The sequence below is a fragment of the Equus quagga genome, chromosome 8 (assembly GCF_021613505.1).
Source record: "Equus quagga isolate Etosha38 chromosome 8, UCLA_HA_Equagga_1.0, whole genome shotgun sequence".
Classification (NCBI taxonomy): domain Eukaryota; kingdom Metazoa; phylum Chordata; class Mammalia; order Perissodactyla; family Equidae; genus Equus; species Equus quagga.
The window spans coordinates 3,558,094-3,573,843 of NC_060274.1; the positions used below are offsets into that span (position 1 = coordinate 3,558,094).

Here is a 15,750-nt window from a genome sequence, read left to right on the forward strand (position 1 = left end):
CAGGGTTTCAGTTGTCTATGGCTGGGTAACAAAGTGCCCTGGAGCTTAGTGGCTTCAAACAACAATGTGGTATGATTTCTAAGGGTTGGTTGGGGCTCCGGTGGGGGCAGGATTCTTTTGTTGGTCTCCCCAAGGCTCAGTCGTGTGACTGTGCTAGCTGTGAGCTGGCTGACTCTGGTACATCCAAGATGGCTTCAGACTCTCTCTCCCTGTCTCTGTCTGTCTGTCTCTGTCTTTCTCTATCCCTCTCTTTCTGCCTCTCTCTCTGTCTCTCTCTTTCTATGTCCCCCTCTCTCTGTGTCTCTTGCTTTCTGTTTCTCTCTCCCTCCCTCTCTCTCTTGCTCTCTGTTTTTGTCTCTGTCTCTGTTTCTGTGTCCGTCTCTGTTTCTCTCTCTCTCCATCTTCCTCCCTCTCTCTCTGGCAGGGTACCCATCTTTCCTAAATGGTGGTGGCTGTCTTCTAAAAAAGAGGAAGCGGAAATTGGCTGTCCTTTTAACACCTGGGTTTGGAAGTCCCAGAATTTCAGTGTTGTCACATTCTGTGAGTCAAAGCAGGTCACAGGGCTGCCCAGGTGCAAGGGGAGGGAAAATCCATCCCACCACTCGCTGGGAGCAGCCACATGTCCACACAAAGAGGCGGAGCCGGGCTGCCTTCAGAGAGTAGCTCCCATAGATGTGAGCTTGCTCCTGTGAACTCCCACCAAAACCCTCAGATGGCTTCATGTGCTGTAAAAGCCAATGTCGTTACTTGCTATAGCCTACAGGGCTGATTTCTTTATCTGTTTATTGTCTGTCTGTCTGTCTTCCTTCAGTTGAATGCAAGTTCCTTTTGACAGGCGTTTCTATCCATTTGTTTGCTGTGGTCCTCGATGCCCAGAGCAGTTCTGGGGGCTTAGGAAGAGCTCAACAAACATTTGTTGAATGAGAAAAAATGTATATGTGCACATTTAGGTAAACACATACATATGCTGTTATCCAATTACCAGATTGCATTTCATAAGCATGCTTGCAGGATGCTGTCTAAGACGATGCTTCATGACTGTTAGCGGTTGTGCTGTATACGAGACAGGAAGTACTCTCCTGACTCTGTCTGAGTTTGAGGTTTTGGCACTTGAAGTAAAGGTGTGACATTGCTGAGAGCCCGGTGTGACAGACAGTGGCTCATATGGCCTAATATGGTGCCCCAGAGCCTAGTCTCAGGCAGTCCAACAAGACAATGGACGTCGTGCGTGTACAATCAGCCATGTTGAACACAGGCAACTACGTGGTGGGCCCATGGTGGCTGAAGACACTACTCTGTGGTGCTCAGGTTGGGCTTGTTCAGTCACAGCACTTATCAGAGAAGTTTCTCCATTCCTCTTAAACTAGTGTTAACCTTAGAGTGATGATCATCATCGTCTCTGGTATTTTGTGAACTTATGAATTCCTGTTAAGTGAGTCTTTTCTTTTTCTTCCCTGTTTTCTCGTCGGTAAACAAAAATGGTCCAGTTTTAAGATTAAAATAATATAGCAATAAAATATTTTTAGCTCCTGGATGCATCTCCAGTGCTGAAGCCTTTCCTTTAATTGCTTTTGTTTTGGGGTTGTGACAAATTAGCTGCTACGAACATGAGTTTAGTCCGTTTACAGAGTATAATAGATCACAAACATCAGGTTCTAATTCTAGAAGCTTGGTTCATGGCACTTCATTCAACAATAGGACCCTAAATTTGGAGGGATCCCTTAATTTTTACACTATAGGAAAGATGTCTGCTAATGTTTTCAGTAAGAATGGAAGATAAAACAAGTCATGGTACTACCGAGTCTAGAATAAGAATAATAAGAAATTCTTCATGTTTCTAAAACATCAAGGATATATCAGAAACATGTGAGAAGATTCCTTTAGAAGACTATTGTCTAGCCATTCTTTACTTTTTACTTCTTTTAAATTTTCATTTTTATTTATCTTTCACAATTTTCACAATTTTGAAGCCTTTAGAGTTTAGCGTGGTTTTTGTCAATTCACACAGTTACGTCACACACTCCTTTTTAGTAGATAGTTAATGTTAAATTCCTCGTTCTCCTTAAAGGTCAATGGAAACAATATTTGTTATTCATATAGAGGGAATAATAAAACTTTCAAACTTCAGAAATGAAAAGACAAAACAATTATCATTATATTAAATATAGACTCATTTGACTTAACCAGTTTTAATGAATCTGAAATCTCAAAAAATAGTAGTTCAACCTTCCTAATTAGGAGTTATCTTTCTTGACAGCCTGTCTGTCCATCCTTATTTTGACCGGAAAGCTGTTCTGAAAGCATATCTAGATATTCCGAGAAGCAATAAATAATATGGCTTTGGGATACTTAGTGCTGTGTTTTATAAATATTGGCAATCACTAATATTCACATAAAAGGAAATTTTCAAGAACCAAAGATAATTTTCCTCTAAAAATGATATAAAATCACAGTACATTTGGGGCATCTCATTATATGTGAGCATTTGTTATATGATGACAACCTGGACAAATATAAAGACTACATTTATCCAAATGGGGAAAGGTTATATCAATTACCAAATATATATGTAGGAATTTGTTTTTAATTCCACAACTATCGAAATGCACCATAATATCTCCAAATAAGAGGTGTTTTATTTTTGAGAAATGCTTTTGTGCAATGAAGCGTCTCTTCATTGGGAAGAGAAGCATTCGGAACTGAGCATTTAATGCTGTTTTTTTACAGACCCAGGTATCTTCCCCAGAATCAATAGCCTGTCTGCCTCAAACACACGGAGGATCTCAGCAGCCCGCTCCCAGGGTGAGTGACATAAGAATCTCCAATGTGACCTTGAAATCTTAAGGTTATTTATCAACTTGATAATGAAACCAGGACTGAGTCGGGTGAAGAATGGTCTTCCTTCCCAAGACATTAATTGTAGAATCTCTAAGTTTGTGTGTGTGTGTGTGTGTTACAAGATTGTATATATGAAACGCTTTTCTTGAAACTGCTTATTATTGCCGTCTTTCCTATTAGTGGGGATATTGTTCCATATGTGAGGATGTCTCTCTAAAAATCAAGTACTTACTTCGAAACTTGACCAAATATCGTCCATCCACCAATCCATCCAGCCACCCATCCCTCTATCTATCTGTTAAAACCAACAAACACACTTATTTGTGTAGGCACCAAAATAGATTCCGTGAGAGAGAAAGAGGTGAACTGACTGCTCAAATGGCTGACATTTTGATAAATTTTTAGCCTCTGCTGTACTGCAACTTGATTTGGGTTTTAGAAGTAGTGGTAGAACAATTTTTAATTGTGATATATATGTGTAATTTGATTTTGCTGGGGGTTTTTCTTAAAAATAATTCTGGTCTAAGAAAGTATCTGAAGGGATCAGAAATAATAGCTAATGAGAAAATTTCAGTGAGAATACATGCTCTCTCCTTATTTTCTCCCTGAGTGACTGCTAGCAGCTCAGTGCCTCAAATTTTCCTTCATTTACTATAGGCATACTTCAATCTATGCTACGGATGCTGATTAATACTCACCCTAAACATTCTTCATTAAATGTGAAAGGAATGGTTTAGAATATTTTTGCAAAGATGTTTGTAAGAGGTGAAAAAATACAGTACTCTTTCTGGACCCCCTATAATTGGACTTTAAAGAAATTTTCGTAGTTCCAAGATCACTAAGGGTTGGGATAACCCCCTAGAAATAGACAGGAGAGTGTGTGACGAGGGTGGCCCTTTCTTTCCATTTTTCTTGCAATTTCAACAGGCAAATCATCAGCTCCTTTTCACATTGAAAATAAAAGGTGGAAAGAATCTGACTGGCTTTTACAAGGTAGCGGTGATGTTTGCATGAAAAATAAAATTCCCTAGGCAGAGGTACGCACGCTGTCCCTTCCAGGATGCAGTGTGGACTTTGTGAGAGAACTTCTCAGTGCGTGGAGCCCATGCAGCCGATTCCTGGGTGCTCAGACCATAAACAGCCTTCATGGCACTTTAAAAATCTGCATTTTGTGGGTGTTGGCAGAATGCTCTTCGGCTCTCTCATCAGCCATCTGTTCCTTGTGTCTGAGTCTCCCTTTGAACATTTGCCTTGGCTTGTAAATTCTTCCATTTATTTCACTTCGGGTTTCAAGGTGATGTCATTTTGCCAAATGCACTTGCCGTGGGTCCGTTCCTAAAAACAATCTTTGTGTTTGTTAACCAGACTCGGTTTTTTTTTTTTTTTTTTTGGTAAAGACCCAAGGTTTTAGGTTGCTGAAGGGCACTCCTGGGACCTGGCAATTTCTCCTCCCGACAATGATGGCGAGGACAGAGGCCACCTTTTCCAGCCGTTTTTATGACCCATTCCAGGCTGTGTCACTTTAGATCCCACATTGAAATCATTATAGGCTCAAGTTAGCGGAGGTGGTCTCAAACTGGCCTCAAAGCCAATTTTCCTCTTCGTCTCATTAGGAGTCAGGGCACAGGAACTACACAGGGACGTCCCAGCCCCCCGCCTGCCACTTACGGGCGCATGACACTCATAGCTGAGGAAGTGCATTGTTTCAGAGTTTGTACTTAAGAGAAACCCACCTCCCTAAATTGGCTCTTGTGTGCCCAGCAGCTGGGCTGCTTCTTGCCCGTTCCTCTTCCTCTTATAGCACTTGGACAGGATGGAAGCCCTTGGGTCTCACCATCAACGTCAGAGGTGGGTGCTTTACAGATTTCCTAAAAGAGCCTTCCTAATGTCTAAGGAGGGCTAAAGAAGACTTTGTAACCTTAGTGACTTCTAAAAACGGACCTGCTAAATCCCTTCGTGGTGTTAGGAAGGAACCCGAATTTGTGAATGGATTTCTTTGTTGTGTGACGTGAGCAGAAATAAGTCTAAAAGTGATGCTGTGCTGTCACAGAAAGCTGGGTTCTACTCCACGTCACCAGAGTGTTTGATGACATTCTGGTAACGCTCCCTCCATCTGGGGTCTCAGCTCCTTGTTTCCAGGCTTTACAGCTTTATCCTCATTAGCTGCCTGCTCTTGGCTCTTTCTGCCCTGGCCACCCCGGCCTCCTTGTTCCTCACACACTCTGGATGCCTTCCACCCCAGGGCCTTTGCACTTACACTTCCCTTTTTCTGGCATGCCCTACCTCCAGAGATCCCGGCTACTGACTCCTTCCCTTCCTTCTGTTCTGGTCTTTGCTCCAAAGGCTTACAGGAAGTAACCTATCTGATGTTTCTACACTGCCTCCATGCCCTCCCTTGTATTTAAATTACCTTCCTTGCTTTAGTTTTCTTTCTTAGCGCTTATCACTTTCCCACATAATATGCATTTTATTTATTTATCCCCTTTAGTGTTTTCCTCTACCCTCTAGAGCATCTTTCTCATTCTCTAGAGTGTTTTCTATACATCCTCAGTATCTGAAAAAAGTCCCTGGTATTCAGTAAATACTTGATGAGTTAATGAAAAGATTGGGGAATTTTCTAGGGAATGTTATTCTCCTTGGCAATATTTTTCATTTTATTTCATGACTTACGGTTTCTGAACCATGAGCACAAGATAAATGAAGGCTGTCTCACTCATGGACTTGGTCAGACCCGGCGTTCAAGGCCTTCTGTAGTCTGGCTCCCAGCTCCCCGGGAGCAGTGGGGTCCTCGGATCACTCCAGGGCTTCCCTCTGTCCCTATTGACAGCATCTCTTCTTGGCCCGTCCAGACTTTTCCCCTGCCAAGCTCATGTTTCTCCTCCCCCGCAAACCTTTCTGGGTGGATCCGTGGATGATACATAATTTAGTCCTTGAGTAGCTTGTAAGCTCCTCCATGGAATGGGCCCAGTCTTCTACTGCAGCATCTACCTGGGGTGGCCTGTGAGTGGCACCGGTGCTGACTCAGCCTGACCCCTGGCACTTCCCTACCAGGGAATGCCCGTGTTCCTTGTGGCTGGCTCCACTGATGCACAGCTCGCCTGCTCAGTCGACGTTAGTTTATACTCAACTTTCCCCAGCAGAGTTCTAGATTCTTCAGACAGGTCCCACTCCCATGATGCATCATGTTGATCATTTGTTTAGAAATAGGGTTACTCTGGCCATCATCACTGGTTCCATCATGGATGGTTGATCCCCTCCAAGAGGGAGAAAACTTCCTTCCCCGGCCTCAGGCTGCTCCTTTCATTCACCCTACACGTGTTTGCTGAGCTCAGTTCATGACCGGCTAAGACAGTGTGGTCACCTCCCATACTGGAAAGAGCACTGGCTTCTGACCTTGGGTCAGTCATCAAGGTGACACTCAGCATGGTGCCATATACGAGTCTGTCTGTAAAGATGCTTAACCTTCACAGATAATTGCTGAAAGTTATCTTCGTTTTAAAAAATATTTTAATTTTTGGTCAAAAGTTTCATTTCAGGAAATCTCTTCTTCCTTTGCTGTGAAGAACAGGCTTGTGACTTGAGAGAAATTATTAACGTCTACCAAATATACTTTTTCATAAGCAATATAAGACCCAAACTTAGACCTGATGTGGGCTTTTAAAATGGAAGGAATAAAGGCTATATAATGAAGAAAAAATAGGTGGTTATTATCATGTCTTGTAACTGGTGGCCTTTATTTTTTAAATATTTTATTTTCCTTTGAAGGTACTAATTCTTATTAGGTTATGTAGATTCAATTTGGAGAGTGTTTTCACTCATCTTGTTTTCTCATTTAATCTGTATTCAAGACCGTGAGCATCTTTAGGCCAGAGCTAGATCCTTTTCGTCTTTATGTGTCTAAGGTTGCAGGCACAGATTTAGTAGGAACACAAGAAATATTTAAGGTACAAGGAACACGTGAATGAACGAACAGATCTACCCCTTCACGCTGGGTTACAAGATTGACCTCTGATAACCTGTGTGGCAATATCTTACAAGTCGTGAGGCTGTCACTGGTATTGATCTCATCGTGGGGCTTCTCTGTTAGAACTGCAGATTCATTCCTTCACAGAGAGTTAGCAACTTGCTAGACTCAATCTCCCCCATTGGGAACAATCAGAATCCCCATTCTTCTCAATCAGGAGGCAAATAGGGAGGTAGGAAAAATATACTTGTAAGGCTTATTTACTACCTCTATAAAGGATATTCTCAATTATGTCTCAAAGCGTTTTACTTTTTCAGCTTTTTTGGAAAGTGTTTCAGACTGTGACTTGTAATACTGTTGAGTTATTCTGAGTCAGCCCGATGTGGGCCCTGACCTGATTTTCCCAGTTACCTGCTGCAGACCCTGGTAAGTCGCTTCTGTTCATCACCTGTCAGTTTCCCCATCTTTAAAATGGGAGCAGTAATTCCTACCCACAGGGTTATTACAGAGTTCAATTAAACAAATTCAGTTACACAAATAAAATTACACAAATATAGTTCAACAAAGTTCCTCTCACAAACTCATCATTCATTCAACGTGCTTTCTTCCTTTTTTATTTCTCCAACTCAGTTGAATTTAAAAAATGGTAGCCATGCTAAACTACAACTTTTTGATAAGAATACGAAATAAAGAATTGAAAATAGTGGAAAGAAAACATTACACGAGACTGTATCTCTACTTACAGTTTTGCCGTTACTCAGAATAAATTCAGTATTTAGGGATTGCCACAGCCACTTTCTCTAATTTTTTTATAAATTTAAGAAATGGGGTTCTGTATCACATTGAGCCAATGCACAATTTTATTCTTTTATCTTAGAGTAGGATGGGAAGTTTTGATTGGTGGGCAGTAGACGGATGCTGTCAAGTCAAACATGACACAGGATTTCAGTGATCCCACACTTTTCTCTGCCAGGTGCTCTTTCCTCTGAGTGGTGCATTTTTTCTGTTCCAGAGGCCAAATCTCCTGTCAGGAGAGTTAGCTGCTTGGCTCATCAAACCCACATGGCATCATTCTCACGTAACTGGTTTCCTTTAACAGGGAAAGTTACATTCATGCTTCTCAGTATTTCTTTCCCCCACATTTCTTGGAACATTTAAGTCAGTCTCTAGGCCTCCTTTGTCCTCAGAGTTCCTCCAATAATCCTTTGTAGCCAATTACTTGTGTCTATTTTGTAGCATGTCTGCCCCAAAAGTTTGTAACATGGCAAAATCTGTTGAGCCGCAAAGATGTGTCTTAGGACGTTCTCGGCAAAGGGGTTGAAAAATGAACTTTGGGAAAATGCGTGGTTGTGATTGACAGATCTGCTTGCCGTTATGCAGATTTAGAAACCACTATTTGTGGCCTTTATGGCTTCAGTTGGGAATTTTACATGCAGTTGCTTAATTGTGGCAGACAACATGTACTTAATCAGAGCCCACTCGTCCTGCAGGTAGGTTGTAATATATAACTCAGAGCCTGTCCCTGTGGGGACCGGCCGGCTGTGAAATGTGACTGAGCCTCTGTGTAGTACAAATGGCATTAATGACCTCAAATGAGCATCAGCCAAATGGAGTCATTGGTTTTAGAAACTAACCATATCCTCCACTTAGATCAAGGATCAAACTTTTATTTTGTGTGGTTCCAGGAAAACACACTTTGTGATGTTTATGTTGAACAAACCTATAATTAATAAAATGAGGAAAACCCAAAGTACATTTCCTTCTTATCTGCTTTGCTTTCTTTTTAGATACTCTCCATATGCATAAACAAATCCAGGCTGATTTGTTTTGCCTTAATTTCTCAAAATGTGTAAATTTCTGTTCCCTCCCAAATATGCTTAAAAATAATAGAAAATGCATACAGTAAAAATCCTGAAAATTCCAACTTCAACATATGAGTCGATTACCTCCCAATAAGTAATGAAAAGGGCAGCATGTAGATTTATTCGGGGAAATAGAAATGGCTTCATTGTTTACTCCTTGTAGAAATCGACAGAGTACGAAATTTTGCTTAAACCATATATTTTATTAGGAAGCACAGGTATGATTTGGTGATTAAAGAAAGGCTTGTCTTCAATTAGATCTGAAAAGTAGTTTTGTCCCCAGATGAGACAGTCTTTGTGGTTTAACTGCAATTAGAAACCATGGTTCTTCTTTTTTTTTTTAAAGATTTTATTTTTCCTTTTTCTCCCAAAGCCCCCAAGTATATAGTTGTATATTTCAGTTGTGGGTCCTTCTAGTTGTGGCATATGAGATGCTACCTCAGCATGGCTTGATGAGTGGTGCCATGTCCGCGCCCAGGATCCGAACCGGCGAAACCCTGGGCTGCCAAAGCAGAGTGCGCGAACTTAACCACTCGGCCACGGGGCCAGCCCCAAAACCACGGTTCTTAAAAATGCGGCTTATCCGATATATCTATATTTATTTTAACCATGTAAAATGTTTGGACAAGAAGTAGAAGCATAGTGGAGTGGCTAGAAAGGCCTTTCAGAAATCAACGATGTTTGAATACCGTTAAAGTGTTTCCTGTACCAATTTCTGCATTAAGAAAAATGTTACAGAATCACTGCTAATCCAGGAATTCAGAAATAAGTTTAAAATTAATCTAAATTAAATATAGAGCCCTCCAATATCGGGCTCTGAGAAATCTAAGAATAGGAAGGGAACGATGTGCTGGAGTGAGTATGGGGTTTTTTTTTCTAGCTGTTCGTATAATCTAGACAAACGTTTTCTGGAAAGGAAATCATTTTAGGCTTTGTAGACCACATCCCATCTCTGTGGCGTATTCTTTCCTCCTTTCCTTCTCTCTTTTTCTCCCTTCCTTCCTTCCTTCCTTTCTCTCAGAGTCTCTCTCTCTGTCTCTCTTTGCTTCTAACAATCCTTTAAAAATGTGAAAACCACAGACTTGGCACAGGCTGGAGTTTGTAGACCTCTGATCTAGGATGTTAAGTTGGTGATTCTCCTTTCTGGCCTTAAATTAGAGAAAAATGAATTGAAACATCATCTAAAAGTATCAAAGCCCCTTCTTTCTGATCTTGCATTCTTCATTCAAACCACATGCTTTATCGTGTTTGATCCTTATATGCCAAGATCCTAGCCCAATGTCTGACGTGTGATAGGTTCCCGGAAAATGTTTGCCAAACAGTAGCATTTCTTATTTTCATCTAATCCTACCGCACTAAAAGGGTGACTTCCAACCTAAAGGATGGGTTTTTTGACTATCAGCCTAAATAGTAATGTTTCCATGGGTCAGCTTACCCAACCCCACCAGTTTCCTGTAAAATGTAATGTATGTAACCCAACAGATAGAATTTATCAAAACTATTAACTTGATAAGCAGTATTATGCATGATGCAAACAGTGTTGTACAGTGAAAATAATTTAAGGGTATAAGATAAATTCTTGGCTGCTGATTTTTTAAATGTGTTTAAGTCTATTTTGTGTTTATTTGTTGGGTGTGCCCAATTATAAAGTAATGTTCTTTGAGGGCAGAACCAGGACTTTTTCTTCCTTATATTTCTTCTACGTTTCTTTTTCTCTCCTCCTCCCCCACTTCCCCCTCCCCCCCTCCCCCCCACAAAGTGGTGACATGCTCACTACTCAACACAGTAGGGGCATAATAAATGTTGCGGACTCACTCGTTTGCTCTCTAAGATAGCCCTTTCTCTTGGCCATCCTCCTTTCTTTTGCAAAAATGCCACATCCACTTTTCCGTTTCTTTAAAGAAATGTATGTGTTTCTCAGTCTGCCAAGTAAAAACAATATAAACAATTTAAGATTGCTTTAAATAAATTGACTTTCTGATTTTTTCCCCTTCTTTTTCAAAATATTGACACAAAGCCATGGGCAGAATGACCGGACTGGTTTGCGAAGTTACGTGACAATTGACTGACAGCTAGTCTATAACGATTAACGTCTTCTACCGCTAATAAAAAGAAAAAGGGCAAAGTGTGTTACATCCTCACTATGAAATACCAACAGAGATCTGACATCTTTGAAAACACATATGATGTTTATTTATCTCTCCTAATTTGAGGAGGAAAAAGAACCTGGTCATGTAGATTTTAGAAACATTTTGTTACAGTATTCAATGCCGTTGAAGACTTTTTTTTTTTAACTTGGGTTATCAAATGTCTAAATTAATTTGGCTTCTCTCTGCTTCCCTTCTTCAGTGGTCTAAGTTTTGGTGGCCTTGTGTTGTCCAAAACGTTTCTACTGGGAAGTTGCACGCGACACAAAGATCTGTGGGAGGTTATGAGACTGGCCTCACCGGAGCCCCAGCACATGTAGCAGTGGTAATTTCGGGAATAGTTTTAGGAGCTAACAGCCAGCAGCCTTGCTGTGGAAAGAGAGCGGTGAGCCGGCACACCCTCACAAACAGGGGAAGCTCGCATCTCCCTCCAGCTCCTTTTTCTCCAGCAGCTCAGCATGGGGTGTCAGCGAAATCATTAAGGAGCATCCTGGCCTCTCCCTCCCACACCTGCGGGTCTTGGTTCCCTGCTGTAATTTTATGGGCCGTGAGGAGGCAGGTTTGACGCCACGGAACACAGTCTCTGCCAACAGCTGCAGACGAGTCAGCTCACCAGACAGTAAAATGTAAAGAGGGGGGAGGGAGAGATAACCTTTGAAGTTTACAAAAAAGCATGACTTTGACCACTTCCTTTTTCCTTTTTAAATTGGTGTCCCAGGTAGGTTGAGAGCAACCATCAGCTAACTTTACAAGGAAAGATTCACTTCCTCCCGACACTTAGGGGCTGCGTGGGTTTCAGGATTTTAATCCCAGACCCAAGGGCCTCCTCCCCTTTCGGCACGGCATCCGTAAGGGGCAGATGAGAAGTGAGTTATTTCAAGTGAAGGTGTATATTAGAAGATAGTATGGACGTGCACGGGAAATACGCGCCTACATACACGCAGAGAGATTCAAGTTGAAGGTTGAAAGGCACCAGCTGTCACTGAGGGCTCCCCGCGTTCTCCATACATTACTCCACATTGGGCCTCCTTGTTTGTCCTTAAAGGAACACTAAGGAAGGGAATGGAAGCTGTCTGTCATGTTATGTTTCCCCCTTATTTTCATATCTCAGTTTCAATCTCCAGTTAATGCTTCTCCTCTCCACTTTGCTTTCAGTATTTTTCTGTTTTTGTTTGAAAAAGGATTCCAGGATTTTAGTTGTTCTGTCACTACTATACAGTTGAGCAGGAAATATCCCAGAGGGATGTCTGTGTGTATGGATGCGTGTGTAGGAATCAAATAGCATTGATCTTCCGGAGAACTTTCTGGAAGGTGGAGTTCCAGTCTCCAGCTTGAACCACGCACATGAGAAACGTGTAAACGATTCCTTTCAAATTACATGACGCACCTCATGTTTGACAGCTTTGTGATCTCCAGATGGAACTTCTTTCATTTTAACAATGGTCTTAACTTTCTGCTTAATGAAATGCAGCCTAAGTGGATCAGATTTAGAATCTTTGATGTTCAATTCTAAAATAAGAATTAGGATCATTATAAAAGGCTGTTTCCAGGCCGGCATAAAATTTAGAGAGAACAAAGAATCTCACAATTCTCTCGCTTTTTTTCTTCAAAAGAATTAAAAAGAACAGAAATACTTGCATCCTTTCTTGTAGGATAGAAATTAACCTAGAAACTAACCCATACGAACTCATGATACCATCGGCGAAGTGCTTTGTCTCTCGCCACTTAGTAGTAAGACTTCAAACCAGTCACTTAACTTCCTGGGACTCAGTTTCCTCATTTGGAAAAACAGGGCATTGGGTCTAGACCTCTTCTGTCCAAGACTGTAGCCACTTGTCACATGTGACTATTTAAATTTGAATTTAATACAATGAAATAGCATTAAAAGTTTAGTTCCACAGTTGCACCAGCCGCATTTCCAGTGCTCAATAGCTGCGTGTGACTAGTGGCTATTGTACTGGGCAGAGGGGAGAGGGAAGGTCCCTCATCGTGGTGGACACAGTGGGCAGGTCAAGGGTGTGCTACACCTTACGACCAGAGAGCAGAACACGCGGGGTACTCCAGGCTGCTGTGCTGCAATCAGTTTCCTCCTTATTGTTGGAAGTTCACTGAGTCATTATTGCGTTATTTAGAACAACGGTTCTGTGCGGAGCCATTGATTCTTAAACATGCAATAAGGGCTTGCTGCGTGCCAGACATTGTGTGATAGGCTGGGAATATAAAGATAAATAAAACCTCGTGCTTGTGTGCTAGGTGCCTAGTGCCTTGTGCAAACTAACAATTCCTGAGGGGAGAAGAGTGAGACAGGAAGAGCTGTGCAGGAGATGCTGGGGGATGCTAGAATGAGAGACTCTGGGTCAGGCTGGGGGCCAAGGATGGCTTCCCAATGGAGCGCTGATCCCCAGTGGGGGATAAACACTTTGTGCTCAAATTGTTTCAGAAGAGCAAAGGTCAGAGATGGAATTGCTGGATTCAGGAGTACGACATAACGTCAAGATTTTGATACTCTGAATTGTCCTTTTACTGACAACATGACAGCATCTATTTCTACACTTTAGCTAACACTGAGGAGTTCCAACAAAAAATCTTTTTTACCAATATTATAAAGAAAAAAATGGTTAGTTTTGCATTTCTTTTATTACTGGCGAGATAGAACACACTTGCATTATTTCATTGATATATATTTCACATATCACTTTCATTATCAGCTATGTCGATGCGTGTGCGCACACATAGTCATAGCCCAATTTCTTTTTTTTTTTTTGGCTTGAGGAAGATTCATGCTGAGCTAACGTCTGTGCCAATCTCCCTGCATTTTGTATGTGGGTCCCTACCTCAGCATGGCTGATGAGTGGTGTAGGTGTGTGCCCAGGATGTGAACCCATGAACCTAGGCCACCGAAGCAGAGTGCGCTGGACTTAACCACTGCGCCACAGGGCTGGCCCCTAGCCCGGTTTCTTTTTGATTTGCAAGATCTCTTCATTGGAATATTCACTTTGTGCCTGTTATAAAATTGCAAAAACTGCAAGTTTGTCATTTCCCTCTTAAGGCTTATATATATTTTTTAATTTATGAAAGCAATGGATACTTTTCATTCTTAGGTAATTTAAATGTTTCAATCTTTTCCTTTATGCCATTTCTCTTCCCAAAGCAAATATGGTGTAAATATTGATCTATATTGTGGCTCTTCACTTTGGCTGCACATTGGGGTCCTCTGAGCACTTGAAAAGGATGCCTGGGACCTACCAGCTACTTGGGTAATTCCACCATGCAGCCAAACTTGAAAAACGCCGATTTATATCTTGTAGTACTTTATAATTTCATTTTCTACATTTGTTTGATTATGAGGTGGAGATCTGGCACTATATTTCTAAGAGATTTAGCCATTCATCTTAAAACCATTTGCTAAACAATGCACCCGCTGCCAGCTCGTGTGGAATGCCGTCTTAACCACATACTCCCTTTTCAGAGATATTTGGGTCTTGTGCTGTACTCTCTATTCTGTCCAGTCGATTCACGTGATAGTACCTGACAGTATCACATAAGATGAATCCACCCCTGTCACTTTGCTAGATGTGGAACTCACGTTTTAAATGGCACTCATAAATTTTCGTTGATTAAGTAGCGGAGACCTAGAAATTCACGGTCCAAGTAATAACAAACAACGTACAGAACCATCTGGATTGGTTGGTCATCAGTTAATATTAACAGTTGGTTTATTCTTGGACCACTTCATGTAAAGATGTTTAGAGCTAAATATGTAATCATATATTCATTCAACAACTTTTTGATGGGCCAAGGCTTTTGCTTTAAGGTTGAGTCTGCTGATGAGTTTCGTGTGGGTTTTTTTTGCATCGTCCAGGCATGGTCTACAATTGAGACTTCCAGTTATGTGATTCCTTAGAAACCCCGGCACCCAACCTGAGCACAGAATCCTTTTCAGACTCTTATCGTTTTCTTGCCTGCACTCAATTTGTTGACGGTCTTTTAGGTTATTATGTCTTCACAAAGCAGTCAGCTTGATGGTTTTGTTTTTTCAGAAATAGCTCCCTTTCACAGTCATATTTTATGAGATTATATCAATGGTTCACTAAATTATAACACTCAGATTATAACTACCCTTGGCTTCAGGAGGGCATAAACAGTGGACGCTAATGGACATCAACTTGATGGTGGATGTAGAGCCACACGGCCACGCACAGAGGGGCCCTGTCGTTGGGTTCAGCCTGCCCTGGGCACCCGTAGGTATATTTCGAAGAGGGTCGTGGGCTAATCTGCTTGATGTCTTCGTGACGTTTGAGGGAGGTTCATGAAGTGGGGGCGGCACGGTATTGGGAGCCAGCAGAGCTGGATGAGCCCGTGTGGGAATCCCACTGGCTGTGAGGCCTTGGGGAAGCCACTTCTGTCACTCCCACTTTCATCCTGGGCCTAAGAAGGGTGAGATAATGCATCGTTGTGAGGCGTCAACGTGGCAATATAAAGGGGCTACTATGCAAGCCAAAAATCTGGAAATTGTCACTTCTTTCACCTCTTTTTCCACCCACATCTAGTGTACCCCCAAACTTCCGGCGTCTCTCAGGTCCACAGCCTGCTCTCCATCTGTCTCCGCCATCCCCAGGCTGGACCAGGTCACCGTTTTCTGCCATCTGAACCAACGGCCTCCTTGCAGTTCTTACATCGATTTTCATTAGGATAGTGATTTCCAAACACGTCTAGGATCATTCCAGCCTCCTCTTCAAAACATTGCAGTGTCTTCCTAGTGCTCCTAAGATGAAGACGAAAGCCCTGATCACCATGGGCACTGTCCAGAGTGGTCTGCCCCTCCCGTGTCCTCAGCTCCCATCTCCCTGGCCTTCCAGTTCCTGAAATGGATCGAGCATCTCTTTAGAGAGCCTCGCTCACACTCTCCCCTGCTCCTCCATCTGCCTAGTTGAGTTCC

The 15,750-nt window shown here is 42.0% G+C and overlaps 1 protein-coding gene across 1 annotated transcript in view; it reads left to right on the forward strand.

The window, feature by feature from the left end:
• Positions 1 to 15,750, forward strand: part of LOC124243860 (uncharacterized) — a 98,252-nt gene that overhangs the window by 59,739 nt on the left and 22,763 nt on the right. Inside the window, exon 7 of the mRNA XM_046669925.1 lies at positions 2,728 to 2,802. Coding sequence (XP_046525881.1) covers positions 2,728 to 2,802 — 75 coding nt within the window. The remainder of the gene's footprint in view (positions 1 to 2,727; positions 2,803 to 15,750) is intronic.